The sequence below is a fragment of the Neolamprologus brichardi genome, chromosome 11, assembly GCF_056152115.1.
Source record: "Neolamprologus brichardi isolate AB-2024 chromosome 11, ASM5615211v1, whole genome shotgun sequence".
NCBI classification, from domain to species: domain Eukaryota; kingdom Metazoa; phylum Chordata; class Actinopteri; order Cichliformes; family Cichlidae; genus Neolamprologus; species Neolamprologus brichardi.
The window spans coordinates 29,249,494-29,277,305 of NC_142114.1; the positions used below are offsets into that span (position 1 = coordinate 29,249,494).

A 27,812-nucleotide genomic window follows, 5' to 3' on the forward strand; every position below is an offset into this window, starting at 1 on the left:
GAAGCAGGCTTTTGTTTGGATGTTTGTAACTGATACACATACTGTATTTACATAGATGCTCAGAGCGCCTTCCCATTTAAAAGTACTCATTAAGTTGTACAGCGTCTAAACTGGGAGAATCTCCAATAAGCCCTCTCTTCATTAAACCAGTGCAAAACTCGGAACAAAAGTCAACAGCATTGACTGAATGGATGAGAGGTCTCCCAAATTGCCACTAAGTACTACTGTAGTATTAAGAATAACAAGAACCACCATAACACAATGAACAAAAATGATAGGGAATCCTTATGTGCATGTCTTTCAGATTCTATGAAATATATTTCACCATCAGCGGTCGGTTTGGTATTAATCAGATGCGCGTGTTTTGTAATAAGGTGCTTTACTCTGTATTTGATGTAATGTGTTTAAAAAGCCTAATTTCCTGAATCCCTTTAATCCCCCACCCAAGCAGTTTGATTCACATTCTTATTTTTTTTCTCCAAAAATAAGTACTTTAAAGGTTTTTTTAGGGAGTAGCAGTAGTATCAAATGTAGGGGTGTAACAATTCTCCAAAATCACGGTTCGGTTCGAGGGCAGATGCCAAAAAACGAAGGGAGGGGGGTGTTTTGTTTTGTTTTTTTTGCTAGAGACCATTGGATCAGAAAAAACGAAACTAGGCGTTATCAGCTCCACGTGGGCATCACAGTATGGGAAGATGGAGCTGCGACGCTCTCAGAATTATTACACCCCTAGTCAAAGGCCAAAGTTGCTACCTTGTACGCCAAAGTAATGGCAATATTTCATAAAAAATATTAAGGCAGAAAATAAAACATTTTTTAAAAAAACAGAATACGAAGTTCAAAGAACAGTGTCATACTGCTTTGAATGTGACGTTGAAAGCTTAGGCCAAACCACTGTGCAACTTGTCCATCCATAAAATCCTAACTATTCTTTGTTCCTACGTCTGACAGATTTCAGGGTTTCCCCCGAGTACAGTGCTTTCCCTGCAGTCCACACCTCATGCGAGTGGTCTGCCATGTGTGTTGTTCTTTGTTTGTTTTTAAAGGAAAGGCCTTCTGTGGCCCGAAGACACAATTTGATATTTTTAAATCGGGTTTTTTCTTTTTATTTGAGACAGAAGCCGAGTTTTAATTGTTCTCCGGTGCGATCTGAGAGAGGCCTGCTGAATCACCGTCGTCACTACGCATGGCGCACATGTGACAACAGCTCGCTGAAAGAGTCGAACGATCGATAAAACAGCACGATCTGCAGGGTCTCGTGTTTTTTTTGGAGCCTACTTCTCTCCTTCTCCAACCAAAATGAAACCCCTCCACCCCCATCATTCAACAGCTTTAATCCCTACCCCCCATCCGCTCTCCTCTAGCCCTCCAAAATCCCCAGGCTGGGGCTAAGGCAGACGCAGAGGGTGTGTAATTTGATTCAGCATGAGTGCTAGTTAAATGGGGCGTTTCCTCTGCTTTTCTGTCAATTACAATTGTCTGATTTCATTCTGGAAGCTTAACACAAGTGAGGGGGGGCTGAAATCTCGGTGTCCATAGTGAAGGGGCAGTTGCAGGATGTCCCATACAGTAGCGAGCTGACATGGGGAGGGAGCCCAGAGGTAAAGGGGGCGGGGGAGCTTTGTGGAAATTTCGATTTGGACTGGTGCCGTCACACAAACAGGACCCCATCCAAAATTCAGGGAGCTGCAGCTGGATAATGAAGGCAAGGTTGGGGGGTAAAATCTGTGTTTTGCAGGTGAACATTTTCAAATCGTGTCACATCAACAGTAAAAATATGTTACTGTCGCGTCTCCCGATAACTGTAGATATTTTTTATTTCTCTCCTTAGCCTTTCAAAGGCGCTGCCAGATTCAGCATTCAAATTTTGTGTGTGTGTTTTGGGACAAAAGAGTCCCCCCTTTTCCTCACTGGGGATGGCTCGGAGCAGCAGAAACGGAGAGGAAAAGGGGGGCGGAATGGGCAAAGGGGAGTGGAAGAAGGGGGGCCCTCTTCACCCAGCTGCACGCGGACCGTCCAGCCCCCTCTGTGCTGGCTAACATCGGGGTGGGGTGGTAAAGGGCTTGCCGCGGGACCCTGCCACACGGTCCGCACCTGGACCAGCCCATTTGCCTAATTATGAATGAGTGGATCCAGGCCGTGTCCGAGCTTTCTGCAGCCCACGCTGTTACCGGGCCCAGACAATACACCTCGCTCAGAGAGACGCCTTCGAAAGCAAGCGATCGAACTGTAAGAAGGGGGAGACATGAAAGCCACTCCCAAAGAAAAGGGAGAAAGAAAAGGGGGCTAGGCGAGACCTCGATCTCGGGGTCACAGCCACAGTGTGTCATGAAACACCTGCTCCTGTACAGCTTTGCTAATTACAGGGGAGACAGCAGGCCCCTCAGAGCTCGCACATAATGCTGTTAGCGGAGGGCACGAAGAGCGGGGATTACTGACTCGGGACTCTGTATTTTACAGTGTCAACTATTCTAATGTGCTGCTGATTAAGGGGACGCTTTTACAATTTTTGCTCGGCTTCTGTCCACATGCTAATTCTCTTCCTTATTTACAGCGAAACGCTCGTTGACCGGAGCTCGTGCTTTGTCCTACATTGTTGGGCGACTGTGGCCAAATGACCACCGCAAAACAATAAAGCGCGGTTAAGGTGGCTTTGAGACAAGTCCATCGGGGAGACGGATATCGAGAAGCAGCCAACTGGATGAATTCCAAGGCTTTCCGCCTCACAAATTAAATCAGTGCTTTAAGCCAACCGAGGAACCACATGCTTTTCAAGTGCCACGAGGAGCAAGCGTTACTGAATCTTTTCAACAAACTGCAGTGGCCAAAGTTTAATCAATGGCTACTGGAAAGAGACTTTTACTGATACTTTGTACAGCCTTCATCCATCTCTGTGATTAATGACGCCGATAAAATTCTACCAATTAGTATAAATAAATCATGTAACGAGCTATCCCTTTTTTTTAGGATTATCTGGTTTCTGAGACTATAAAATAAAAGTCTGCTTTTTGTTTCTTTTGACTAGAACCAATCTATTCACATTATCATTTTTGCCAAAATATTTTGGACCAATTATATCGAATCACAATCACAGTTCGAGGCTGAATTCACCTTCACATCTGCTCCTGAAATTTCAAGGTATGATTGACAATCCTATTTTAGACCAAGATGATTGTAAGGTGCAATGAAAAATCTTTTTTTTCTTCCTTCTAATAACAACAGTGAGTTTCTGGGTTAGTCAGGTGCAGACTGGGTACCTCAACAATCATCTTCCTCCTTCAATATAAACCCACTTCACGGTAAAATAAAAAATTTGAATAATAAAATGTTCACATTACTGTCTACCTCTGCCTTCGCTGTGATTCATGAATGAAAAACAGCAGCAGTCAAAAAACTGAAAATGCAAGGTACTATACTTCTCTTATAAACAAAACTTTTATAAAATATATATGCATATATATATATAAAAGAAAAACTTAAAAATATTTCTTATACTTTTTAGTAAAGCAAGCAGTGCCTTCTAAAATATCTGCTTGATTGTTTTTAAATTTTCTGAAAAACCAAAATGTGTATTATAATAATAATCATAATAACAGTAAATAATTATTGAACAAACACTGACAAAACTAATGATAAAAACTGACATGGTTCCTTAAGAGAATATCCGGATGGCCTGTGTGACCTGGGTGTGGCACACTGGGCACTCCGGGTGGTTGAGCTCACAGATTCGGATGGCGCACTCCATGCAGAAGAGGTTGTGGCCACAGGGCACCAAGGCAGCCGTCACTTTGCTCTCAAAGCAGGTCATGCAGTCCCGCACGGTGGCCGGCGGCGAGTCCGGCACTGGCAGACGGCCTGGAAAGCCTTCGCCGGCTGAGGTGGGCTCGCTGTGGGCGCGGCGGGCCTGGGCGTGAGGTGAGCCGGATATGGGCACAATGCTGGTGACTGAAGAGTTGTTGGTGGTTCCGCCTCCGCAGGACTCGGGTAAGCCGGGGGAGAGTCTGGTTAGGGGCAGCGGGAGGCCTCCGAAGCTTTTGGAGCGCTGCTGGGCGTAGAAGGCCACCTGTTTGGGGTAGTCGGGGTCACCCCAGCTCTGGGTACCGTCAGATCCAAAATAAGAGCAGGGCTTCTCTCCAGAGCTGGAGAAGTTGCCTTTGTTGTAGATCCCCCCTCCCTCGCTACCTCCTCCCCCTCCTCCAACCATGGCATCTGAGAAGTTTTGGCGGTAGCTGCTGGTGAGTGGCTTGCGCTGGCCCCCCTGCAGCCCCCACACCTGCTGTAGCCGGCTCTCCAGACCACCGCTGCTGCCCGCCGGGCTGCTCCCACCATTCGGGCCCAGACAGTCGTTCTCGTTGTTGTGGTCGTGCAGGCCTCCCGTTCGAAAGGCGATATGTGCTTCGATCTCCTCGCGGGCCCGCTCGGCGTTACTCGGGGAGCCCGTGATCTCAAAGACCGGGTCGCGGTCTCGACTCGGAGTGACAATGTAAGTGCAGGTCTGCTGCTGGATGCGTTTTATGGTGGAGCCTTTAGGCCCCACCACCAGCCCGACAACACGGTATGGCACTCTCACCTGAATGGTGGTCTGACCTGGCAAAGGTGTGGGCGGGGAGCCGCTAAAAGACACTCCCAGCTTGTTGCGGGACGCCCGCAGCATGGAGAAGTGCTCTGCAGCAGAGATGATTTCACGACGGGCCAGGGCAACGTCCTCCTTGCGCCCAGTGATTAAGAACACAGGTTCCTCTCCTCTGACGGGGGTTTTGATGTAGGTGTTGGTCTTGGCCCGCAAGGCTTTGATCTTGCAACCTGCAGAGACACCAACATACATTTTAATATGAGTAAAGACACTCCGGCTCAAATCAGGGACACAAATCAAGTTAAAAGGTTACAACCAGGAACACGCTTGATCAGCCTGAGCTGAGAGAAATGCTCGTCTCTGCTTTGTCCAGTGAAAATTCTGACGTTTGAGCTGCTTATGACCACTTTAACCTAATGTCTTGGAGGCCAAAGCAAAAGCTGAGTAATTACCAGGATTTCTGAGAGTTCAAGGGCGTAATCATTAGTGTCTTTATTGAGAGGACCATTTTATTTGCACTAAAACAAAACTTGGACACGGCTGTGGCAGATGCCGTGTGTTTTCACTGTACTGGTGAGCAATTACTTTCTGACCTCTCCTTGAACTTGTTTCCAGACAATACAGACAACCCACATATGCTTCATTTTTGGGCCACTTATTGCTCTGCATCGGTCCTGTTTCTGATCAGCGTGGAATAGTTTGCTCTGTTAAATGCTTTTAAGGGAGACTCTTAACGTGAAAGAGTGCAGGTTAATGTCATTTCAGGACGAATCACCTGACAATGTAATGGGACAGAGGAGGATACGGGCATATAATAAATCAGTAATTATTTAGGAGGATTGCCAGGAACACCTGAGGTCAAGAAGACAATGGTAAGAGAAGACACAGCAGTTCTGTTTGGATTACACCTCATTAACATCACACAGGTTTCTATTCAAACTCTGCCAGCTTCCTCATTAAGATTTCTTCCTTTATTGACACATTAAATGTGCTTTCCTTGTGTCACTGTGGCTCTCTGGACAACATCGTATTAAAAACAGAGTCCAGGTGCTTCAGAGCTCGCAGCGTGTCATAACCAGCTGAATATCACAGCAGCAGGTATCAAAAGGTTTAAAGACACCTGAAGGTGAAGCAGAGTATCTCCCTAATGCTACTACACTGACCCACTTTGTTCAGGGGCACTGGCACCGCCGGTACACGCAGAAGGGTGGTGATAACATTCCTCGTGCCCCAAATTTGAACACGCACTCTGCGGTCATCGCCCGGCGTTGGCCTAACAGACCCGCTCCTGGCACGAAAGGCTCAAAGAACAATTCTTTCTCTCAAACTAGATTTTAAATTTTAATTCGCTGAAATTGATGTCTCGATGAAAGAAACGTATGTAAACAAAGAAGGCAAAAGCCGATTAATCACGCCCAGAAATTAAGGTCACTGTGAAGAAACGTCATTTTCAGCTGCATTAGCAGCGACGTGCGATTCAAAACAAAGCCACCCGTGATCTGACGAGCTCCGGCGTAAGGTGGAGAATCAATGCCCGCGCCTCTGACGGGAGAAAACAATCATACCCACCCCTTTCTCCAAGACAGGATGCTTCGTTTGCCAGATTCACCAGACGGGCTCTGAGCGGAAGGGGGTGTGTGTGTAGTGCCAGCTAACGAAGGGCCCAGATCAAAAGCAGCTCATCTCAAATTCCCCCCACCCCAAATCAGCACTTCTTCCTGGTCTAGGCTAAAGGGCCCTCTTGCTGCACTTGTGCACACTGGATCCACCCTCTGTCTGTCTTCGGTTAGCCCATTAAAATTCAAAACTTACACTTCAGAGTAAAGAATGGGAGCCGACATGGGAGATGGGGGGGCTCAGCAGCACACACTAAAGCCACGTTACTACAGCAGCGAAGCAAGAAAGGGGAGTGTCAGTGAAAGGAGCTATCACAACTCCTGTTTGTTTTTGTTGGCAGATAAATCGGGATTTGCTGATGGGACCTCACCCACCCTGCAGTCATTGTGCTCCTCTCTCCATCCAACCCCCTGATTTCTCCCCTATCCTGACAGACAACCATGTGGCATTGAGAGTGTGCAGTGAAGTGGGGCTCATGAGGAGTCCCTTGTGTTGAGCTCCAAGGCGTGACTCCCATTCAGCTTTCAGACGCCGTACCCCCCACCCCCCAATCCTTGTTTTTCCCTGCCCCTCTCACCCATGGGTTCATCACAGCAGTTACCAATGAGTGCTCCATAGGAACACCAGGGTCCCTCCTTTTTTTCCTTTGTTTTTTAAACTTAAGTTCAGGCTTGTTTGCAACTACACAATGAAAAAAGCACGCATGCAACCAAACAACCGCACAACTGCAAATAACCACAAACAATATCAATATTCTGCTTTTCCCCCCCCTCCAAAAAACAAAGAAGGATTCCCACCTTCGGGTGCAACTTCTCGCTGAGTCACCCCTTTAAGACGATCCCGTGTGCCAAGCAGCAACACTGTGTTAATGCGCCCCTCCCCTCATCCCCCGACTCACACCTTTGTTTGACAGCTGCTGTCATTCAACTTCAGCTCTTTGTTCAAGAAAAAACCTCCAACTGTAAGAAAAAAAAACCTGCAACGTGTCTGGAATTGAACTTTCCAACTCCCTCATCTGAGGAAAAAGAAAACCTCAAAAAACAAAAAGGGTGACCACGCTTCGCTCTATTGTCCAATTGTGTCACTGGGGCAGTGCGCAACATAAACAACGAGCAGAATAAATTTAGAAAGGAAGAGGGGGGGAAAAACATCCACTCGATTTTTGAGGCCAGATGTGTAATTTCGCTGATTTTCCCGACCATCGGCTCGCGCCGAGAGACATTCTTGTGTACACCAGGCGCACGTTGCCTTTTTGAACAGTCTGGCGCGTCTCAGACGACAAAGGAAGCAAGTGCTCTCCCTGCTCCAGTGTGTGTCTGTGCGCTGACATTGATGGCGTGGATGTAGAATAATTCGCCCGGGAGGGAACGGGTCTCTCTCCTGCTCTCTCCCTCTCGTGCAAATTTAGTCCAGAAAAACGAGGCTAAAGCTGCGAAACGCCTCGTTTCCGACTCTAATCATGAGTGCACGAGAACTTGTAACAATATAAGCAGGAAAAGTGGGAGGCTGGCTGATGTCTCGGGGGAGTAGGGAAAAAACACACACACACACGCACACACACAGACACACCACTCCCTTTTCTTTGTCAAATAACACCAGGTAACAGTTGGAGAACAAACAACAAAGCACACGGGGACGCACGGCGGGGCGCATGCACTGCTGTCTGATAAAAGCTCAAGTTTGGAGGGAAAATGACCCGCGAGCCAGCGGTTTACCTTGTCTCCCCACTATCTCGGCCACATGTTCAGAGCTGGGCACTGGGACGCATTCTGTTATGTTGCAGCCTCGTCCTTTCGTCTCACTTGAGGAGCTCTCGTACAGGGCGCACAACTTGCTCTTGCCTTGCAGAATCGCCGTATCCCCGCCGCCGACGCTGTTCGTGTGGTTGTGGTGGTTGTTGTTATTGTTGCTCCGGTCCTGTACTCCTGTTGTTGGGGCTCCGCCGCCGTCCTCGCCTTCCCCGAGCCCCAGCAGAGACAGCTGGCCCAGCGCGACCCTGAGGGCACGGGAGTCGTCTTCCTCCTCGTCGGGCGGCACAAGGAGACCCTCGCTTCCGAAGCCGGAGCCGGCCAGATCCCTGCCGTAGCCCCCATTTTTCTCCATGATCCCTGCTAGAACCAGCAGGCTAGGCATGGCTAACAAAAGAGTGTGTGAGACAAAGACAGGGGAAAGAGACTGGAGAAACAGCACCCGTGCCGCCTCCTCCTCCTCGCCCCCTCCTCCTCTCGATTCCCCCCTTTGCGCTAGCCCCTCCCATAGACCGGCCCCCTCTCTCTCTATCCGCCAGACTCTCGGTACAGTAGTCTCTCTCCGAGCTCCGGGCAAACGGGACACAAGGCCGTCTGCACACAGATGGGGCTGGGCGATGCTTTGCTCCACCCAGTCTGGTTTACACAGCTTCCCCTCCTCGCCGAGACAAAACGAGCCGCCCTCCCGTTGTACCATTCCGTCTCAGGTTCACGAACATGTGGCAGCTCCACGCAGAAAGCAGAAAGAAAGAGACTCGGCTCCTCATTGCCTCACATCCCCGCACTGCTATCACATGAGCGGAAAGGTACGGCTCCGGAGCCGCAGTGTAGCCCGAGAGCCGCATTTTTTGTTTGGCCACTTATGTAAGGACGGGCAGCCGGGATGTAAACAGTTGCGTATTAAAAGGTGCGGGCACAGTGCGCACATGGCGCTCAACGGATGATGTCAACTTTATGATGAGGAGGTTTTAGAAAAAGCGGCGGCATCTGAGATGAATTTAAGGAGTTGGTGGCATTTTTCTTTTCTTTTTTGGGGGGGGGGGAGGGGGTCCGCCCACCTCGGTGTAGCCGTGCTTTGCGGCAGGTCACCGCGCTGTTGTCTCCGGCGCCGTTGCGCATGAGGATGTTATGTAGGCTATATAGGAGGCGCGGGGGGTGGGGGTGGGGGGCGTCTGTTGGGGGGTGAGGAGAGGGAGTTGTCAGACAGGCGTTGCAGACCCTATGCAGTGGGGGGAACATGAGAACAGCATTTCCCCTTGTGTTGTTTTTAAAGCACGGAGCCGCCGCGAACAAAGAACCGCGCCGACTCCCCAAGATGTCCTCGACTGAAGCCACGCCGACGGCTCGCTTGGAGCTCGGCACGGCACAAAGATCCCAACTGCAGCGATAAGAAATCAAATCATTACCCTGAAACTGAAATCACAGCCCACGTGATCGGTTTCCTCCCTCCTTTGTGAAGGTTTCATGTTTCACTCAAGGTTCAGCAAAGTACCTGCAACTTCAGTTAATTCGATTGAGGCTGAAAGCAGATTTTTTTTTACAGATGTCTACAGTAAACAAGCCAATGAGATGAGTGGAAACGCGTTTAGATTTATAATTATTTATTGCAAAGTTGCACGTTGCTGTTTAAGTTGCGTCAGTTGTTGGTGTCTGAATCGCTGCACAGTGCTGAGCAGCAACTGATGTCCATGTTTTCAGCTTCCTCAGAGTGTCAGTCTAACTCAGGCTGTCCTTACCATCTGTGCATATATGGGCTGTACAGTGAGGATGTGTTGCGTAAGGCTACCTGAATGACAAAGCGAACTATGGGGATGTTTGCTCTTCTGCTTTATTTCCACTCCACAATAAAATATACATTTTTTTTTTGTAATTCAGATCTTTGGCCTGTGGGTTCATGGCAAGTTCAGGTTCAGCACTTGAAAATACAAGAAACAGCTGATGGGTTGGGTAAAATTTCAGTGAAGTCTGTTGATGTGTCTAATAGTTTCCCCACTGTGGAGATTATTCTGCATTTAACCCAAACCATTAATGTACTGTTTTCTCCATCGTTCATGGTGTTTTCCCAGACCGCAACTGGGCTGCAGCTGTAATGAAATAAACAGTCTTAAGTGACAGGCTGAGCATGGCATGTGACTCTTCAGCATGAATATTTTTGCATCTCTAGTGAGAATGCCTTCTGCCTTTTAATAACACACAGAACAGAACAATAATATAATCACAAATATCCAAACAACAGGTCTGAGAATAGAAACAATATCAGTGTCGTGATAAGGCTCTGTCACACTGATACGGCAGGTGTATTTACATGTGTAATCATAGTCTAGACGCGCTCTCTGGGTGCCAATCAGGATGGGGTTTGTTCCCTAAGGACGTGTTGCAGATGAGAACTCACAGGATAACTCCTGGTATGAGGCCAGGATTAAAACATCCCCCACTCCAGCCAACGACGTGGTTAGAGAAAAGGGGGAAAAACAACAAAAAACAGCACCAGCAGGAGGAGGAGAGCATGATGGCGTGATCTATGAAGGACCACAGTGTAGGCCCAGGGGGTCTGCTCCCAATCCCCACCCTTTGGAGAACGCTGAGGATTGGGTGAGAACGAGGCTGTGATGGAGAAAAGCACCCACACGAGGACCAGCCTTTCAATGAGCGTCCAGGAGGTCGTCTGGCTCCATTAAAAGGGGTCTGCTGGGAGTCCAGAGCCCCAATCAATAAAAAGCATGGATCTGGGATAGTGTTTCCCCCCCCCCCCAACATCCACACACCCCGTCTCTGCCTGAATGTGTGAGTCTGGGTGTTGCCCACTGGTGATGCTGTTGTATCACATAGTCTTTATGACCCTAAACGAAATCTTCTCTGGCTCTGAATGGACGCAGCAGGTCGAGATTTCATTCACATCTTTCAGCTGTAGGCTACGATTGTCATTTGTGCTTGTGTGTGTGTGTCTGCATTTGCTACAGGATACTTGTGAAACCCGGAGTGCTGAGGTCATGTTACTTGCACATAAAAAACTCAGTGATTTTGACCATCTGTTCGTCACAGTAGTGCTGTTTCTCCTCCCTGTGCTTAATGAAAGGCTGACTGGCATGTTTGGGGAGATGCTGTGGTTTTGTGTGCCGCACACCCATCTCTTTGTCCGAAAGCTCATGCAAATATTGCTTTCACCTATGGACAGTATCTGTCTCTCTCGGAGGACTAGCTTAAAAGGCTGTAAAGACATGTCCGAGATTCCCTAAAGGACATCCCTTTGACTTCCACGGCCAGATGTCCTTTTCAAGACTTTTCTGGTGCCCCGCTGTCACTTGAATGAGGCTTCTGCGAGCACAAAGGGACATGTTGGCTAAGCACCACGTGCTGATGCCACAGTGAACGGGCACTCTGGGATGATGTAAGACCTCATGCAAATGATACCACATCTTGTGTTCATAAGCTGACGAGCGCCCTGAAGACGATCAGCTGAATAAATAACATGCTAAATGTAGAGGCTACTCTTCCCTGCTTTATTCTTTTTTTTTGTAAGTTTTCTTTACACGTCTGCTAATTTGTGTGGTTTTTTTGTGTTTTTTTGAGAGCAGGCAATGCTGCAGCAGTTCTGTACGCGTAGCGTTGAAATACTGATGTCCAATAAATCCAAACAAACCAAGACAACCAAAACAACTCTGAGGAGGCTTGAGTTCTTCGAAGATAATTACTGTAAAATTCCCGTATAGAGAAATAGTTTAAAACCTTTCAAAATTGACTAAACCGATTTACAGAGGCGACAGCTGCGACTTCAGAAATACCTGCGTTACTGCTGCAACACCACTTTGTACCATAAGATGGCGCAGTGAGTCAGTTTAAACTTTTTTGTGTGTTTTTAAACAGAAAGTCATAAAGAGCACATTATTTTTTTAACACCTGGGGGAAAAAAAAGCATGTTGATGAAATTGGGGCAGCTAAAAGGAAACGTCAACAATTAAACAACAGCACGCAGACTAAGACTTCTGAAGGCACCTGCTACTAACACGCTGCCACCTGGTGGTGAGAAATAGAACATTTTGTAGAGGGTAACTACAAAAAGTAGCTTTGTGTTCATAAATATTGGTTTATTTAGTTTCTTTAATTTATTTAGAATAAAATAATATTATGACCCTCCCACTTAAAAAATGAGTCTGTGATGCATCTTTGGACGTTTGAGGTAATTTAACTGTAAAATTCCCGTATAGAGAAATAGTTTAAAACGTTTCAAAATTGACTAAACCGATTTACAGAGGCGACAGCTGCGACTTCAGAAATATCTGCGTTACTGCTGCAACACCACTTTGTACCAAAAGATGGCGCAGTGAGTCAGTTTGAACTTTTTTTTTTTTTTTTAAACACAAACAGTCATAAAGAGCACATAATTTTTTTTTAACACCTGGGAAAAGAAAAAGCATGTTGATGAAATTGGGGCAGCTAAAAGGAAACGTCAACAATTAAACAGCAGCACGCAGCCTAAGACCACTAACACGCTGCCACCTGGTGGTGAGAAATAGAACATTTTGTAGAGGGTAACTACAAAAAGTAGCTTTGTGTTCATAAATATTGGTTTATTTAGTTTCTTTAATTTATTTAGAATAAAATAATATTATGACCCCCATGAGTCTGTGATGCATCTTTGGACGTTTGTGGTAATTTAACTGTAAAATTGTGCGATTGTTGCTTAGAACTTGAACTTGAAATCAGTCTCATTTAAATGGGATCAAGTTAAAATGGCAGTTTTTATTTGTTCTTTTGTGCTACTTTTTATTTTTTGCAGTGCTCTGGGATTTATTCAGCGATCAGTGTGACACACAAGTAGCCAACAAAATTATCATTGATTCATATGTCAGTTATTTTTATTACCAGTTAATCATGTAGCCTTCCACAGCTTCACTAAAAGTGTTTGTTTTGTCCAACAAATTGTCCAGAACCCAACGAGTGTTTCGGCCTTCCTGCGTACACAGCAGACTTTATTTCTATCTGCAATCACAAAAGTGCACAGTACTGTACAGTCGCCTCACCTGCTGTGAAAAGCTTACATGCATAATGAAGCTGTTGACCGGCACACGCATGCACACCTCTGTCAACGAACACACTGGGGATGCTGTGATTGGGAGAGCTGGTGTCGGCTGGGAATATGAGTCAGGTTAGTATGACTTCATTTCTTTTTACGGGTATTAGGTCATCTCTCTGCCTCACTTTCCCCTATTTCCACCCCCCTTCCCTCTTGCCTCTCCCCTCCCCCCGTCTGTGTGTCTAATCATATTGATGCTGTACAGCTAGTGACACGCCTAGTGATGAGTAAGGCTCACCTCACCGCTCGCTTCCCGTATGGCGGTGATCTCACAGAGCGCTTTGAACTCAGGAGTCCTGCTTGGCCTTCTTGTTATTCTTGGCATTAATGTCTCATTTTTATTGAATGTATTGCAGACAGCTGGGTGATTTGGATATTGCTTTTACTGTTCACAATGAAAGAGTGTACTTTTTAATCTGCAGAAGGGCAGACTCACAAACTGGGTCAAATTTCATTATAAATTATGATGGCTTGATACAAATAAAATGTCTCACATCGGATGGCTCTCAAGTTGAAGCTTGAATGCACTTTAACATTTATTCAAGGGTAAAATGAAAAGTCTATGAATTGTAAAGAGGATCTATTATGCATTTCCTTATTTTCTGTCGCATAGATACTGATATAAGGAGGATGCTCATATTCAGTTTTATTTATATAACACCAAATCATGACAATGGTTGCCTTCATATTGCAAGGTATGTAAGCCATGTTTCATATCTACAGTAATACATATGAAGAATAGTTAAATGTGAGGATGAATCGTCCCTGTCAGCCCAAAGCTCAGACTGCTCTACACACTCACTTTCAGATATTTTCTCCATTCTTTCATTTCAGGTCTCAGAGAGTGAATACCCCCGTCAGGCAGGTAGCTCAGGCGGTGAAGCCCAAATCACCTGATGTTTGCTTTATTTTTTTGAGAGTGGCAGCCAATCAGAAGAAAATGAGCTTAGAGGAAGCATGAAGGAAGCTGCAACACAGGATGAGACGAGTGACTGCATGAGTGGCACAGTACACGAAAATAAAGAATCACACAAAGTAACTCACTGGCTTCCATCTTCTTAGCTGCTGGTTTTTCTCACAGATCTTTGATAGCTAACAGAGGTGATCAAGCCTTTGTCATTAATCAAAGAAAAACTTGAACTTGAACAGAAGACATTTACGGATGTTTGATAATGTGGCCGTTTTTTTATGATCTCCTGTTGAGCAGTTTTTTAATGATCTTATTTTGGACGCATTTAATTATGGAGCCGTCTGATTATGGTGTGGTTAACGCTGTCATCTCGTGTGTCCTCGTGTGAACCTCCCGGTCGGGTGGGGCCTTTCTGTGTACAGTTTGCACGTTCGCCTTGTTGCTGCAGGACTTTCCTTCCTCAGTCCAAAGACGTGCTTTTCAGGTTTGCTGATGAGTCCAACGTGGATGCGCAGGTGTGTGTTTTGTCTGCGATGGACTGATGACCTGCCCAGGATGCACCCCACCTTTTGCCCCCCCACCTTAATTCTTGTTAATCTTATTAATAAAAGTGCCGTAACTCTTCCATTATACTTCCATTTAACCTAATAAGTACTTTTAAACTGGAAATTGTTGAATATTTTATTAATAAAAAAAGATTTTCAGTACTATATTATATATAAATAATTTATCTGGGGCGATCGTGGCTCAAGAGTTGGTAGTTCGCCTTGTAATCCGGCTTGGACAGTCTCGGTCGTTGTGTCCTGGCAAGACACTTCAACCGTTGCCTACTGGTGGTGGTCAGAGGGCCCGGTGGCGCCAGTGTCCGGCAGCCTCGCCTCTGTCAGTGCGCCCCAGGGTGGCTGTGGCTACAATGTAGCTGCCATCACCAGTGTGTGAATGGGTGGATGACTGGTTGTGTAAAGCGCTTTGGGGTCCTTAGGGACTAGAAAAGCGCTATATAAATACAGGCCATTTACCATTTAATACAACTAATATGCCACCCCATAGGGTACAGCATTAAGACCAGAGGAGTCTACATCACAGTGTCACGGTGCGTTCGAGTGACCCAGAATCCTATCCCATCATTTATGAACGTTACAGATGTAAACAAACCATTTACAGCTCGGTAACATTGGTCATGTAAAATTCATGCTCAGCCGTTACATAATGATAAGCAAACCCACCAAGAGCTCTGCAGAATATCTTTCGGCAGCACACTCGAGTTGTTTTTAATTTGTGTTTTTTTGTTTGTATTTAGAACGAGTTTGGGATCGCAGGGAATTAAACCGACTGCATCATTCAACTGGGCCATCTGTACAGCTTGATAATGGCAGTCGTGCTGCTATAGTCGCCTTGAAGAAGGCTTGTATGATGCTCCCTGGATGCCACTTTAATTAAATTATCAATTCATGGAAAGCCCGGCACAGGTCAGTGTATCAATCACTAGCAAAGTGGGGTCCATGGAGCTGGGGGGGTCCCCGAGGGCTCTCCGGGGGTCCCAAGTGAAAATAAAACAACAGTTATTTAATTCATTAAAAAGTGTTTGCTAACCGCTGTAGTAACAGGTGTATGAAGTGTGATGTGAAATAATTTTACCTGAGCATCAGCTTCAGTGGGATCCTGTGTGGAAAAAGAACCGGGCCCATTTCAGAGCAGCACAAGTTTTGAAAAATAAAAGATTTTGAGGTATTAAAGATTTGTTTTGCCATCTAATATTTTACTTTAAACTTACAGCAACGTAATCTTGGCTTTTTTGGGTCTAAACAGGCCCAATATGATGCCTGACAGTAAAAATGTGAACGACACAAAAAAGTAACATGTTTAGATACACAGCAGCAAAGTGATTACTTTATGTTTATTTGAAAACCACTGGGTTAACTTGTTTTTTCACTGGCACTCCAACCATCTGGCCTCTTGCAGTAAATTGAGTTTACATCACTCTTATATCACAGCATAACTACAGTACAAGCACTTTCTATTTTGCTTGTGTCACTGTTGGAGATGAATTCAGAAATTAAGGCAGCACTTAAACACAAACATAAAGCACAACATCCTACAGACTCTCATTAATCTTTACAACCTGAACTCCGTGGTGCTGTCATCAGCTGTTCAGCAGGAGGAGAAAAAAGCCATCCGTGCTCTGTGAGCGATGTTTGCATGGGCTATTCCAGGAACAAGAAACGTGACTCAAGTAAAAGTCATGTCCTCATTTAAATCCTAGCATACACATCATTTCAAAATGTACTTAAAGTACTTAAAATAAAACCATGTATATCACTTTGTTGTTGCAGCTTGACTGTTTTAATTACATACAACGCTCGGTAGCTTTGTCTATAATAACCCAGCCTCATGTATTAGCAGAATCATAGTTTAAAATCATTAAAATACGCAGCAGGGAGTACACAGTGCAAGGAATTCATCCAAAATATATTGGATTAGAAGAGGATAGCAGCATAATATACAGAAACAGAGTAGCCACACTCTCAGCACTACTCTGCTCTAGTTACCTTAGTGGGGGGCACCATGAGGGGGTTGTGCCACCCCTCATGCCGGCCCTCTGGACACACCCCTGTTCCGTACCCCCAGTATTAGTCACCCCTTACACACATTTGGTTTATTTTCTCCAAACATTCCTTGCTCGACTGAAGCCCTCACCAGCTAAAAATACTGTCACTACCGAAGCGTTAATCATGGTCGCCAGGTGGCGCCTGCAGGCTGCATTGTAATTAGCGGAGATTGGCAGCCTAATCAAGTGTGTGGATCTGCAGGTGGCTGCTGGCCCGGGTCGACTCGACTCGGAGCTCCGCGCCTCTCCGATTTGTTCAAAGGAAACGCGTCCCAGCGGATGATACCGCGATTAACTGGGACTGGCGACATTTGGAAAGGTCACCCGTGAGCGCAGAGACGGGAGACGCGTTTTAAAGCGCTGCAGAAGAAAAGGCAGAAGAAGACGAAGGTAGGACGGAGAGCTGAACGTGTTTCAGCTGGAAGATGAAATTTGCATTTATTCTGCTTCTTATAGTTTGTAACAGGGAGCAGGCAGAGAGTTGAATCAGTTCATGAACTCAATGACCCACGCTGACAGTTTCCATTCAGTGTGTCAGCCAGTGGATGGCGTGGATGTGCTGTGTTTGTGAATGACTTCAGTGGAAGGCTGTGGGGTTCTATTTATGTCATATGTACTAAGTGGTAGCAGGGGGCGCCAGAGAGGCGCAGAGTGAGAGCGTCCTCATAACTCGTGACGAAAGCATGCATGTACGCCGAGTGAGCGCTTTGTTAGAAACCACATTAGAATCAGCCAATCACGCGGCAGCAGAGCGGCGCGCGACACCCAGCAGGCGCTTCGCCCAATGATGACATCATACTCCAGAAAATAGGAATAAATGTGAGGTTTGTGTCAGCTGTGCTGGTTTGAGCGTTACTGAACCTGTTGATTTCCGGAAAATCTGCACTCATACTGATGCTCAGAAAACAGAAAGCACAGGTTTACCGGTAACCGAAGTCAATATTGATTGTTCAGTTTTGTTATTTGTCTCTCGACGTGAACCGGGGAAATCCCAAAGAAATCCACGCTGTGACATCAGTCAGAATCAGAATACTTTATTAATCATGGTGTGTGGGTGAGGTGGAGGGATAAATTAAAATATCAATATGATATAAAATATGAAGCTAGAAAAATGGAAGCAACATATATAAAAAAATACGTTTAAAAAGGGGCCACATTCAAGGTACAGTAAGTTAAAATAAATACTCCAAAGTTTAATGATACTACGGACAATAAACACAAGATATGGTGAGTCTAAACAGTCCAGATGTCATAGTGGGTAGTTGTAACGTTTGATGAGTTCCTGTGCCATTCTCTGCATCAGGATGAACACAGAGTGCTTAAGCCTCCAGTGTGTGCACATGGAAACAGTGCCAATAGAGCTGTAATTCTCTTAATGTCCACAAACAGACAGTTACCCACCACAGCCCCGTGCTCCTTGTCTTCTGATACATAACACTGCTGCAGAGTTCAGGAGACTGAAGATGTAGCTAAAGTCTGCAGTGTAGAGGCTGAAGAGGAGGGGGGGGGGATGAAGACCTCAGTCAACTCCAACTCAGGGTCGGCAGGCGAACTGGTCCAGGATGAGGCTCTGCAGGGTCTTCATGATGCGTGATATTGTGTTTGGGCCATTTCCTGATTTTTAAAAAGACGGCTTGTCAGAGACAAATATCAACTCTATTTTAGAAGCAGCTCATTGCACAGTCTGTTTGGAGAGAGTTTAATCCAGGACATTTTGTTACAGCTATAATTTACAGATTTTTCCTGAATGAGTCACACAGGCAGTCGCAAAGAGACTATTTTGAAAAGCAGTCAGCTAAAAAGATATACTGTGTTTGTGACAGAGAGAGTGTGTGTGTGTGTGTGTGTGTGGACTTGTTTTTGTGGCTGTGCAGCACAGGGAGTGTGTCGCAGCTTTCTTGAGAATCATTCCTCCGTGAAATTAAATAGAAACTTGTTCTGTCATCTTTGTGAGAGCCAGTTTAAGTCTTAGACCGTGAGAGAGATTACATATTGTAAAACTGACGACTTTTTGTCCAGCTCTCGTTTTTCCACATCCATTCAAACACCTGTTTGAGGCTTAACGCTTCATTTTAGGGTTATATTTGAGGTTGGGATAAGGGTTTGGAAGCTAAATGAGATGGTGAAACCTTGAGTTGAGAGGCAGTCCAACAAGCCCGGCTGTATTTTAAACGAGTCCTTCTTTCTACACACAGAGTGGAGCAGGCTGCACTCATTGGTAACAGAGAACAAATTCAGGATAAAATGCTGAAAACACTGTTCTGGAAACACTTCTGGGCACATTTCATGATGAATATACAGAGGGACAAGAAGGCAGTGTATACTGAAAACAGCTCTTTCATTTGTCTGACTGAATTTGAACATACAGATGCTTTTTCTGCTTTTTTCATTGAAACCATGTTACAATGGGATCTTTCATGGCAGGAGGATGGAGGGGATTATGGCCCTCGTAGTTTACTGTACACGCAGGCATGTGATTATTTAAGTAAGTCTGATTACGTTTACATCAGCTTGTACTAAAAGAACGATTCATGTGTTCTACGTTGTTAAAAGTGTAGAACATATAAAATTGTACTGTAAGAACAGTGAAGTATGGGACTAATTCTGCTGGTAACAGGAGACTCTGTTGGTGGAAACACATGTGACTCCATAGCAAGATTTTCTGTTGTTGTTGTTGTTCCCACGGTGACAGAAATGTCCATTGTAGACATCAGGTTGTTAAGTCTGCAGCAGTTGAGGATTATTCAGCCTCCGAGCGACTTGTGTGTCATCTACAGTTTCCCGAGTTTCCCCGGTGGAGTTTTACTTCCTCATGTCGCTGATTGAAATAACGAGTCAAGCGTTTGATCTTCCTGGTGGTTTCTATCTGTTTAGAATACTCCCTCATCAGAGATGGCGCATCGTGTTTCCCGTCTCGGCAATATTTTTTTCACATCTCCAGCACACTGTGAAAAATCACGAGGTGAATTTACATAAGACTGAAGGCTTTCAGATAATTTGCACGCCAAGCAAAACAAAGGCTCATAACGCAACAACTGTTTGACATGACGCTGATGTTGCTCTGTAGTTGTAAACAAAATGTCAAACTAACGTTCAGCTTTGCCTTAAAAGATTTGAAAAAATGAATTTAGATAAATATTATTCTATTTCCAGGCTCGTCTACACTGGATAGAAACATTAGGCACCAGTCTTCTGTTAATGATTCAGGCAAAAATAGGAAGATGAACAATGATCTCTTAAGCAGCAGAGATGACGTCAGACTGTACGTAAAAGATGGACACGGTGATGTCACATGCTGGTTTGTGGAGTCCTTAAAGCACTGAGAGAGAATTTGTCTTAGTTTTCTTTTTAATGTGTCCAAATGTGGTTTGACCACATTTAAAAACAAATGTAGTGTCATCAGCCGAGTCAGCAAGCTCAGTTACTGAGGTGCATCCTAGACTGTGTGGGTGCGTATAGTTGCCAATTAGCCTTAATGTGCTAATAAATGCTAGAATTTTACAAGCGCAGGTGCTTTGTACAATTTTCAAGTATTTCAATCAAAATGCTGTAAAATGTAGCAAACATGTCCTTGAAAATGCAAAGTTTCAGCTTCAAAATGATGTAACCAGGTTATGAAAATGAAGCGTACATTCAAGGATATTTTCTGGGTGAGGGATTTTTGGCTAAAAAAACAAACGATCTAAAATATGTGTGGTTATTTTTCATTATCTTAAACGAGCACAATCCAAGACGTGCTAGCTAGGTAGTGCGATTAAAAAACCAGGAAGCATTAGTGTGTACTGCTGTGCATGTTTTATGCGTTCCTCAGTTGGAGGAACAGGAATGAAAACGGTGTAGTAGCTTTCCTTTTGTTCCCATGCCAGATTTTTTTCTGGTTCAAATTCTTCTTCATTGCTGCTCTTTTCTCCTAGTAGAGCAGTAAGTCAGTAATGTCAGGATTGCACAATGGGACGGCACGCCTTGTGGGTTTCTTTCTGTCTTTGTGTGTCTGTGTGTGTGCCTGCATGGAATGCGGTGAGGGTATAAAGGAGAGCCCGAGTGAGTAAAGTCTGGGGGAAAGCTGACTGATAACATATTGTTCTGTACTTGTTTTGGCTGCTGAGTTGCATCCCGGTCTGTCATGCTAGCTCCTGTTCTTGGACTTGATGAATGCATCTGGGAATCAAACTGTGCACCAGTCAGCGGCTGAGGGGATGAAGGCTTAAATGCTTTGGGTGTGCTTTACTGGGCGTAAACATGATGGTTTGTCCAAACCACATTTCTAAAAGAATAGTGTCATCTGCTTGTATTACATAGACTGTATATGTAAGATGGAGGCACTTAATTACTGTGTCATAACTGAAATAGATAAAAAGATAAAATTACCAGAGATGGAGCTTCAGGGTGGTCTGTGAGTACAATTAACTGCTAAGTGAGTCATGAATTCTTTTCTTCATACATTAAAAATTCTCCTAAAGGTCCTGACGGCACATTTACTTAATAAATTAAGTCATCGCCCCATAAATAAGATATTTAACAATGTCCGCTGTACCATTAATGAGTTTTGAGGCTTGTTCACACACACAGGGTTAAATCTGATCCAGTGCTGGTACCTGCACATTACACAATTACTTTTGACTTGCTCATAGACGCTGAAAAGAAGTTGATGAAATTGCTACATGTGAACCTTCACTTAGAAAACATTAGGTTTGTTTTCAAGTATCAACAAGCTGAGCATTTTGTAAGATTTTGAAGTTGTAAGTGCTTATCAGTCACCCATCTCCAGATTTGTTCAGGTATGGTGAAAAATGCTTCGGGGTGCTTTGCTGTCATCATGTTTCCATGTGATGGCATTTTAAATGAGAAATGCTTTTATTGTTTGTGCCCTTGAGAAAAGAGTCTTACTGAAAAGCTATCTGGGCTGCCACCATGCATTCCTATCTTTGTGTGACTTCCATGGAAACATGAGAGCTGAAAAACTTGAAATGTGGACACGATGAAGAAGAGAAAGAGAAAGAAAAAAGGGTTAAAGGAAAGAAGGGCTAAACATGTGAGCTGTTTGTAGCAGGGACGTGTGACTCAGACTCTGACGGCTGCTTTCCACTGGAAGGCCGCGCTGTAGCCGGGATACTCCCTTAGCTACTGGACCTGCCCCATGCCCAAAAACAGAGGTGCTGTCTTGCCCCCGTCTAACCACATGCGCGTACACAGACGCACACATGAATGGACAAACGTTTATTTCCATGGTGAGAAGATGTGTACAGAGACACACAGAAAGTATCAGAGCTTGATTGGACCTGTGGTACCATTAACTCCACCCCGCCGAAACAAATATAAGTCCAGATGAGCTCCGGATTGAGTGTCAGACTTTTAGCTTGTCAGGATGCCTTTTGGGAATTATTCTCTTATCATCTGGGGTTCTAATATGAGAATTCCCTGGACGTTTAATCCTTTGGATACCCTTGCTGAAAGGCTATTTTCTGCCATGGGTAAAACAAGAACTGTGCACAAAGGTGATGAATCATTTGCATGTACTCTGGATTTGTTTCATTGCCTTTGTTTATGGTGCGTCAAGGTCACCTCTGCGTCGTTGTGCAGCAGGATTTCTTGATGGACCTGGAATTCTTCATTCATGTCTTTGGCCTTTCAGCTTGAACGAATGCGTTCTTCAAATCAGCAGGGAGGAGCAGGGTGTAATCCGCACATTCACACGTTTTCACCCACCTGGGAGCTGCTCGGTATCATCAGTGTCGCAGCGTTTTATTGACAGACCGCTTGCACCAACTGCTGAGGTCAGTGTGTCTGCGAGGGCTCGGTCTGAGGGAAAAGAGAAAGGAAAAGATAGGGCCAGTGCAGAGCGAGATAAAGCTCAGCAGCTGCTTTCTGCACACACACAGTCTGTCCTAGCCTGACTCCTCCTCGCTACCCCACCCTCTTCTCTCTTGTGCTCCCGCCCCGTCTCCCTCTTCAGCGGTAGGTACATGTGCAGCGAGCTTCGGCTACGAAAGCAGTCCAGGGCACGAGCCAAAGGAGCACACACCCACCAGCAGACAGCGTTCTTCAACAGACTGCGATCATCTGAGGCACTGAAAGCAGCAGATAAACTTCCAGAAAGATCCTGTGCTCGCACTTTTCCACCCTTCAGCAGGCTGCAGTCAGAAGGCTCTCACACAGCTAAGGTAAGCTTTCCCTCGTGTTTGCCTCCTGTGAGGCTTTTTCTTTATGTCTCACTGACACTGCTGCTGTCTGTGCTTCTAGTATACTTGTCATTTTGAGCTGGTTAAACTCGTTCAGTCAGCTGAAAGCTGTTTTCCTTTTCTGAGGCATAACTTTGTCAAAGTTGTAGCTGAAGAGCTGAACATCAGCCAGCACCTGTTAATGCTCAGCAGCTGCTTTTGGAAGCTGAAATGATGCTTCATTTATTCAAAGTCAGTCCAGAGAGAGCACTCGTAAGCGTGTGCTCCTGTGGGCGTGTGCATGCATCCCACCCACGTGCGTGTTCTCGTGTGCACTTTTGGTAACGAGCGAGAGGGGATGGATGGAAGAGTTTGGTGTGTCCACCCACTCCAATCTGGAGAGCCCATTCCCGCCATTTGGTGGGACAGGCTTGTTAGGCTGTGAGTGGAGCAACTGCTGACAAGAGTCTCACCTGTTTGGCCACAGTTACTGATAACAGTGCTGATAAGGCTCGTTGAGAAGTTTCATCAAAGCCTCATAATTTGATTGTAGAGTTTCTCCCTTTGCATGTTTCGTTTGTAAAATTCTCTTATATATGTATTTATTTATTTATTTATATGTGTGTGTGTGTTCCATGCATTTTTATTTTAATTAATTTTGTATACTTTTGCAATGAACTCTGAAGCTTTTAAGGTTTCGATGTAACACTCCTCACATTAGGATGGATACTTGTCCATATCAGGGCATCCTGCAGCAATCGTTTAGATTATGAGTCAACACTTTGGAATTATATTGCGCGCTGTTGCTAGCGGCTGTGGGCAAAATGATCACCACTGAACATTCTGATCTCTAAACAAATAAAAGCATTTTTACCAGAGTCTCTGTGGCAGAGCAGCATGGTGATGCCTTTACTTGTTCTAGTTACAACTGCATATTTTCACTGTAATTATGAGTTTTTACAGCCTTGCAAAAGGTATGTGGGTTGGTCTTTGTGGGAAATGTGTTGAGCGAGTTGCGTAAAGTGGTTTAACAACACCTACAGTGGTTTAATGAAGCTGAAGCAGAGCGGACGGTGAGGTTGAGGTTATCACAGTGGGTTCGTTTGTTTTGAAAATATGGACATGAATGTAAAAGGGAGCAGGAAACGAGTGAAAAGTAGATGTGATAAGTTCAGCATTATCTTTTTTAGCATATGCTTCCCGAAAAAATCAAAACAAATTAATAAAACAAATCTGTGAGCAGACGGAGGACTGGAGGCGGACAGATAAGAATCACGACTGGAGCCTTTCTTCGCTTTCACTTCAGTTAAACTTTAACTTGTGATTCAGCCATTAAAGCGGTGCAGTGTGTTTCTGTGGAAGGCGACCTTGATACTCCTCTCATTAAGTCTTCCTCCTCTCCCACAGCCAGTGACTCACCCCATCTGCGTCTCTCGCTGAGCCATTATTACCATGGAAACCCCGAGCCAAAAACGCACCAGCCGCAGCGCCGTCTCTCCGGCCCGCATCACCAGGCTGCAGGAGAAGGAGGAGCTGTGCAACCTCAACGACCGGCTGGCCGTGTACATCGACAAGGTGCGCTCCTTGGAGTCGGAGAACGCCGGGCTGCGGTTGCGCATCAGCGAGTCCGAGTCCTCGGTCACCCGCGATCTGTCGGGCATCAAGACGGCCTATGAGACGGAGCTGGCGGATGCCCGCAAGACTCTCGACCAGGTGGCCAAGGAGCGAGCACGCCTGCAGCTGGAGCTCAGCAAGATCAAGGAGGAGCACAAAGAGCTCAAAGCCAGGTAAGAAGAGCAAATGGGCGTGGACTTTCTTCCTAATAGCCAGGAGGGGGCGACTGCTCTGGTTTCAAGAATTGGTCCAGTTGTATAGAAGTCTATGAGAACATGCCCTCACTTTTTTCCTGTTGTTTATGCGGTCACTGATTTTAAGTCCTATTTGATACAGCATCACGCTTGTTGTGGGAATAAATGGCTACTTTGTTACTAACATCTGAGCATGCAGAGTCCTTGTTAGTCAGATCCAAGAAGGACAAAAAATAAATGCTAAAATCCAACCTTCAAAACAAATGTTCAAAAACCAGCTGCTCGGGATAACTACACGCATCTATCAGACATCACATTGTGGATGTAAACTACGCTGTAACTGATTTCATGTGTAAATAAGTTAACATATCAGAAGCACACACTGATGATTTTGTGCATGTGTCATTTCTCTTCAGAGGACAGATGAAAACAAACACTCATGCAGTTTTGCTTCAGAGTCAGGGGAACCTCTGGGAATGATCCATAAATCTTTCGAGCAGCAGCACACTGATGATGTAACGTTTATCTGCCGTTGTGTGGGATCTGTGTGGGGGAATTCCCTGACTTTCTGCCAAGTGATTCCACAGTAACTTTGATATGTTCTCGTATTCCTCCTGCTGCATAAGAACGATGCTTTTCAGATTATAGGTCAGTAATTTTTACTTTGTGGCGCTGCAAAAAAGGATGAATCAGATTTTTAGATGGGGAAGCGTTGAGGATTTCCTGGCGTTGTTACTGCTGAGCGTCAGCCAGCGCAGGTTTGTCTTCTTTTAAAAATATGTCTTCAAACCCTGTCGGTGTGTCTGTGGAATGTGGTGTGAAATGTGCAGCCAGATCCAACATCAGGGTTGTAAATGTCATTCCTGAGTTTGTCAGTTTTCAAGTGCAGTCATGTCACTTCAGTCCCCGTTGAAGGAAAGGACACACCTCCAGGCAAACAGGCTGAACACAGCCTGCAGAGCTGGAATCACCGTCCCCGTGACAGAATGTCGACTCGCAGCTTTACACACGGCGAGATTACTTTGCACAGTTGCATAAAGACTTTAGAGTTTTGGCATTTGTGAATTGAGCTTCGTACTGAAGCATGAAATTGAACAAAAAAGTAGCCGAGCTAACAAAGTGCAGTCTAATTCTACTGTTTTTGTTTTGTTTTTTTAAATTCTGTTGCGTGGTGGAAGTGAAGAACACGCATGTCTGTCATTCATCCTTTATTTGAAACTTTCAAAGCACAGGAGTTAAGGAAGCGTGGACAATGAACCAAACTGTGAGGCACATGAGAGGGAGTCATTATTTCAAAACTTACACAACTCTGTACTAAAATGAAGAGTTTTCTGTGCATATTGGTATATTATTTAGCATTTTGACATATTTACAACGATGCATTGAGCAAACGGTATCCATGGCTGCTTGTTCCCAGATACTAGTCGAGCTAGGCTACAGCATTCGTCACTACATCTAAATGAGGTTAGCAAGTGGAATGGAAACGGTTCCATTACAGTAGGTGGTTGACGCTGCATTCATTATTTGAAAACAACATTTAGAGGAAACCCTGTGTGTAGCTTGGCATGCAGGCTGGTGTTATTGGAGGACTGTTGGAGCCGAGGCCACATTATCAAGCAGCTCTAACAGCTTCAGCTAGCTGAGGAGCTGTTAGGATTGTGAGCAGATTTTTTTCCCTGTAAGTCCACAAAATTTCCGACTCGATGCCTTACTGAATGTCTGCGCGTCTTCAGATGTTGGGGGAGTCTGTCGGCAGATCAGACTCAGCCAGCAGTGCTTCCCAGGAATGTGTTGGCAGCAAAGTTCATGTGAGGTTAGAGAAAGAAAATGCAAAATATCGACTCGCTGCACTCTAATTCTTTACAGTCAGCACTTTGTTTCCTGATTGTTCCTCAAACCTTTAAAAATTTATTTTTTTAAATCATTTTTCACACGTGTGTGTGTGTGTGTGTGTGTGTGTGTGTGTGTGTGTGTGTGTGTGTGTGTGTGTGTGTGTGTGTGTGTGTGTGTGTGTGTCCACAAATTTAATGACTCCTTTGATCTGATTAGTTGCTAATCTCTTCCTTTTCAAAGACTTGACGTTTTATTGCATCTGAACCAGAGATGGGCAGTAACGCGTTACTGTAATCCGATTACTTTTTTCAAGTAATGAGTAAAGTAAGGGATTACTATTGCAAAAAAGGTAATTGGATTACTGTTACGTTCCTGTAAGCACGCTGCGTTACTGTGTTACTAAAGCCGTGGGTTTTTTTTTTTTTTGTTTTTTTTTTTTTGTTTTTTTTTTGCGAGAATGTCTCATGACAGTGACGTAAGCGAGTGCGACGTTTGTGGCAACAGCTGTGTGCAGATCAACAATGGATCATATATCGAGTGCAGAGAGAGTATGAGCGTGCAGCGTTTAAAGCGTGGAAGTACTGACCTTACTTTGAGTTTGATTCCGTAAAAAGTGACAAAAACATTAGTGTCCGTTGTGCGTGGGAAGAAAACTTCTTTTTACAGCGAAAAAACCTCCTAAACTTGATTATATTTTGTATGATGGATTATGCAGAAAAAGTAGAACTGAGCTGAAAGATCTATCGCTTTATCACCTATTCAGGTTGTAAATCGTGTTTTTGAAAAGTAACTAATTACTTTTGAAAAGTAACTAATTACTTTTGAAACTTTTTTTGAAAAAAATCAGTAATTAGTTACTGATTACTTTTTCAAGTAACTTGACCAGCACTGATCTGAACTATGAAACAGTGTGACTGCACATCTCTGTGGGCGTGGCCTGAGCTGCCGGCTCACTACAAAGAGAAACAAGAACAAGGCTGAACGTTTCCTCCACACCCTGCGTGACTGGTGTCCTTGAGTCTAGTAGAATATCTACACCAATGATTTTCTGATGTGTGTCTCCCTTTTTTCCCTTATTTTTATTTGATGTATGTTTGTAGAAATATGTCTACAAATGCGAGTTTTTCTGAATCCAGTTCCATATAAACTCCCAAAGTTTGGCAGCACATCTGGTCTCGGCTGGGTCCTGTTAAAACGTTTCACACAAGTCCCTTCTTAAGTTTTTAAAAAATCCTGCTAAAAGGAAAAATAAGCACACAAATCAATCGGCTAACCTCCACAGCAGCGGTAATATAAGATCCATAACTCTGCGGGAAATGCGTCTTTAGTGTGGCTTGCCTTTCTTTGAGTGGTTAAGCTCATCAGCTTAATACATGTTGCATTCAGCAGTCTTTGCTTTATCACGGTGCTTCTTGCCTGCAGGAGTAACCACGGCTCCCACAGCAGATTCTTTTGATGCATGTGTGCTGGAATCACTCAGTCC

General features: G+C 44.9%; 2 protein-coding genes across 3 annotated transcripts in view; one reads left to right on the plus strand and one right to left on the minus strand.

Moving 5' to 3' along the window:
* Positions 1–1,258: 1,258 nt before the first annotated feature.
* Positions 1,259–8,611, minus strand: mex3a (mex-3 RNA binding family member A). Its single transcript, XM_006801808.3, has 2 exons — positions 7,906–8,611; positions 1,259–4,803 (listed from the first exon to the last, which is right to left on the minus strand). The coding sequence occupies exons 1-2, from the start codon at positions 8,321–8,323 to the stop codon at positions 3,653–3,655; spliced, it is 1,569 nt and encodes a 522-aa protein (XP_006801871.2). The 5' UTR covers positions 8,324–8,611; the 3' UTR covers positions 1,259–3,652.
* Positions 8,612–16,771: 8,160 nt separating this feature from the next.
* LOC102775932 (lamin-A-like) overlaps positions 16,772–27,812 on the plus strand; it is a 42,428-nt gene continuing 31,387 nt past the window's right edge. Inside the window, exons 1-3 of one of the 2 annotated variants that reach the window (XM_087848511.1) lie at positions 16,772–16,920; positions 22,484–22,691; positions 24,096–24,475. In XM_087848511.1, the coding sequence (XP_087704637.1) occupies positions 24,141–24,475 (335 nt within the window). In that variant the 5' untranslated portion in view covers positions 16,772–16,920; positions 22,484–22,691; positions 24,096–24,140. Of the gene's footprint in view, positions 16,921–22,471; positions 22,692–24,095; positions 24,476–27,812 lie in introns of those variants that run through there. The other variant, XM_087848512.1, reaches the window with a different exon arrangement.

Bases quoted from the DNA above. Each gene is read 5' to 3' on its own strand.
- mex3a (XM_006801808.3), bottom strand. From the start codon at position 8,323: ATGCCTAGCCTGCTGGTTCTAGCAGGGATCATGGAGAAAAATGGGGGC. The intron at 4,804-7,905 runs GTAAACCGCTGG...GTGTCTCTGCAG, and splicing joins CGAGATAGTGGGGAGACAAG to GTTGCAAGATCAAAGCCTTG.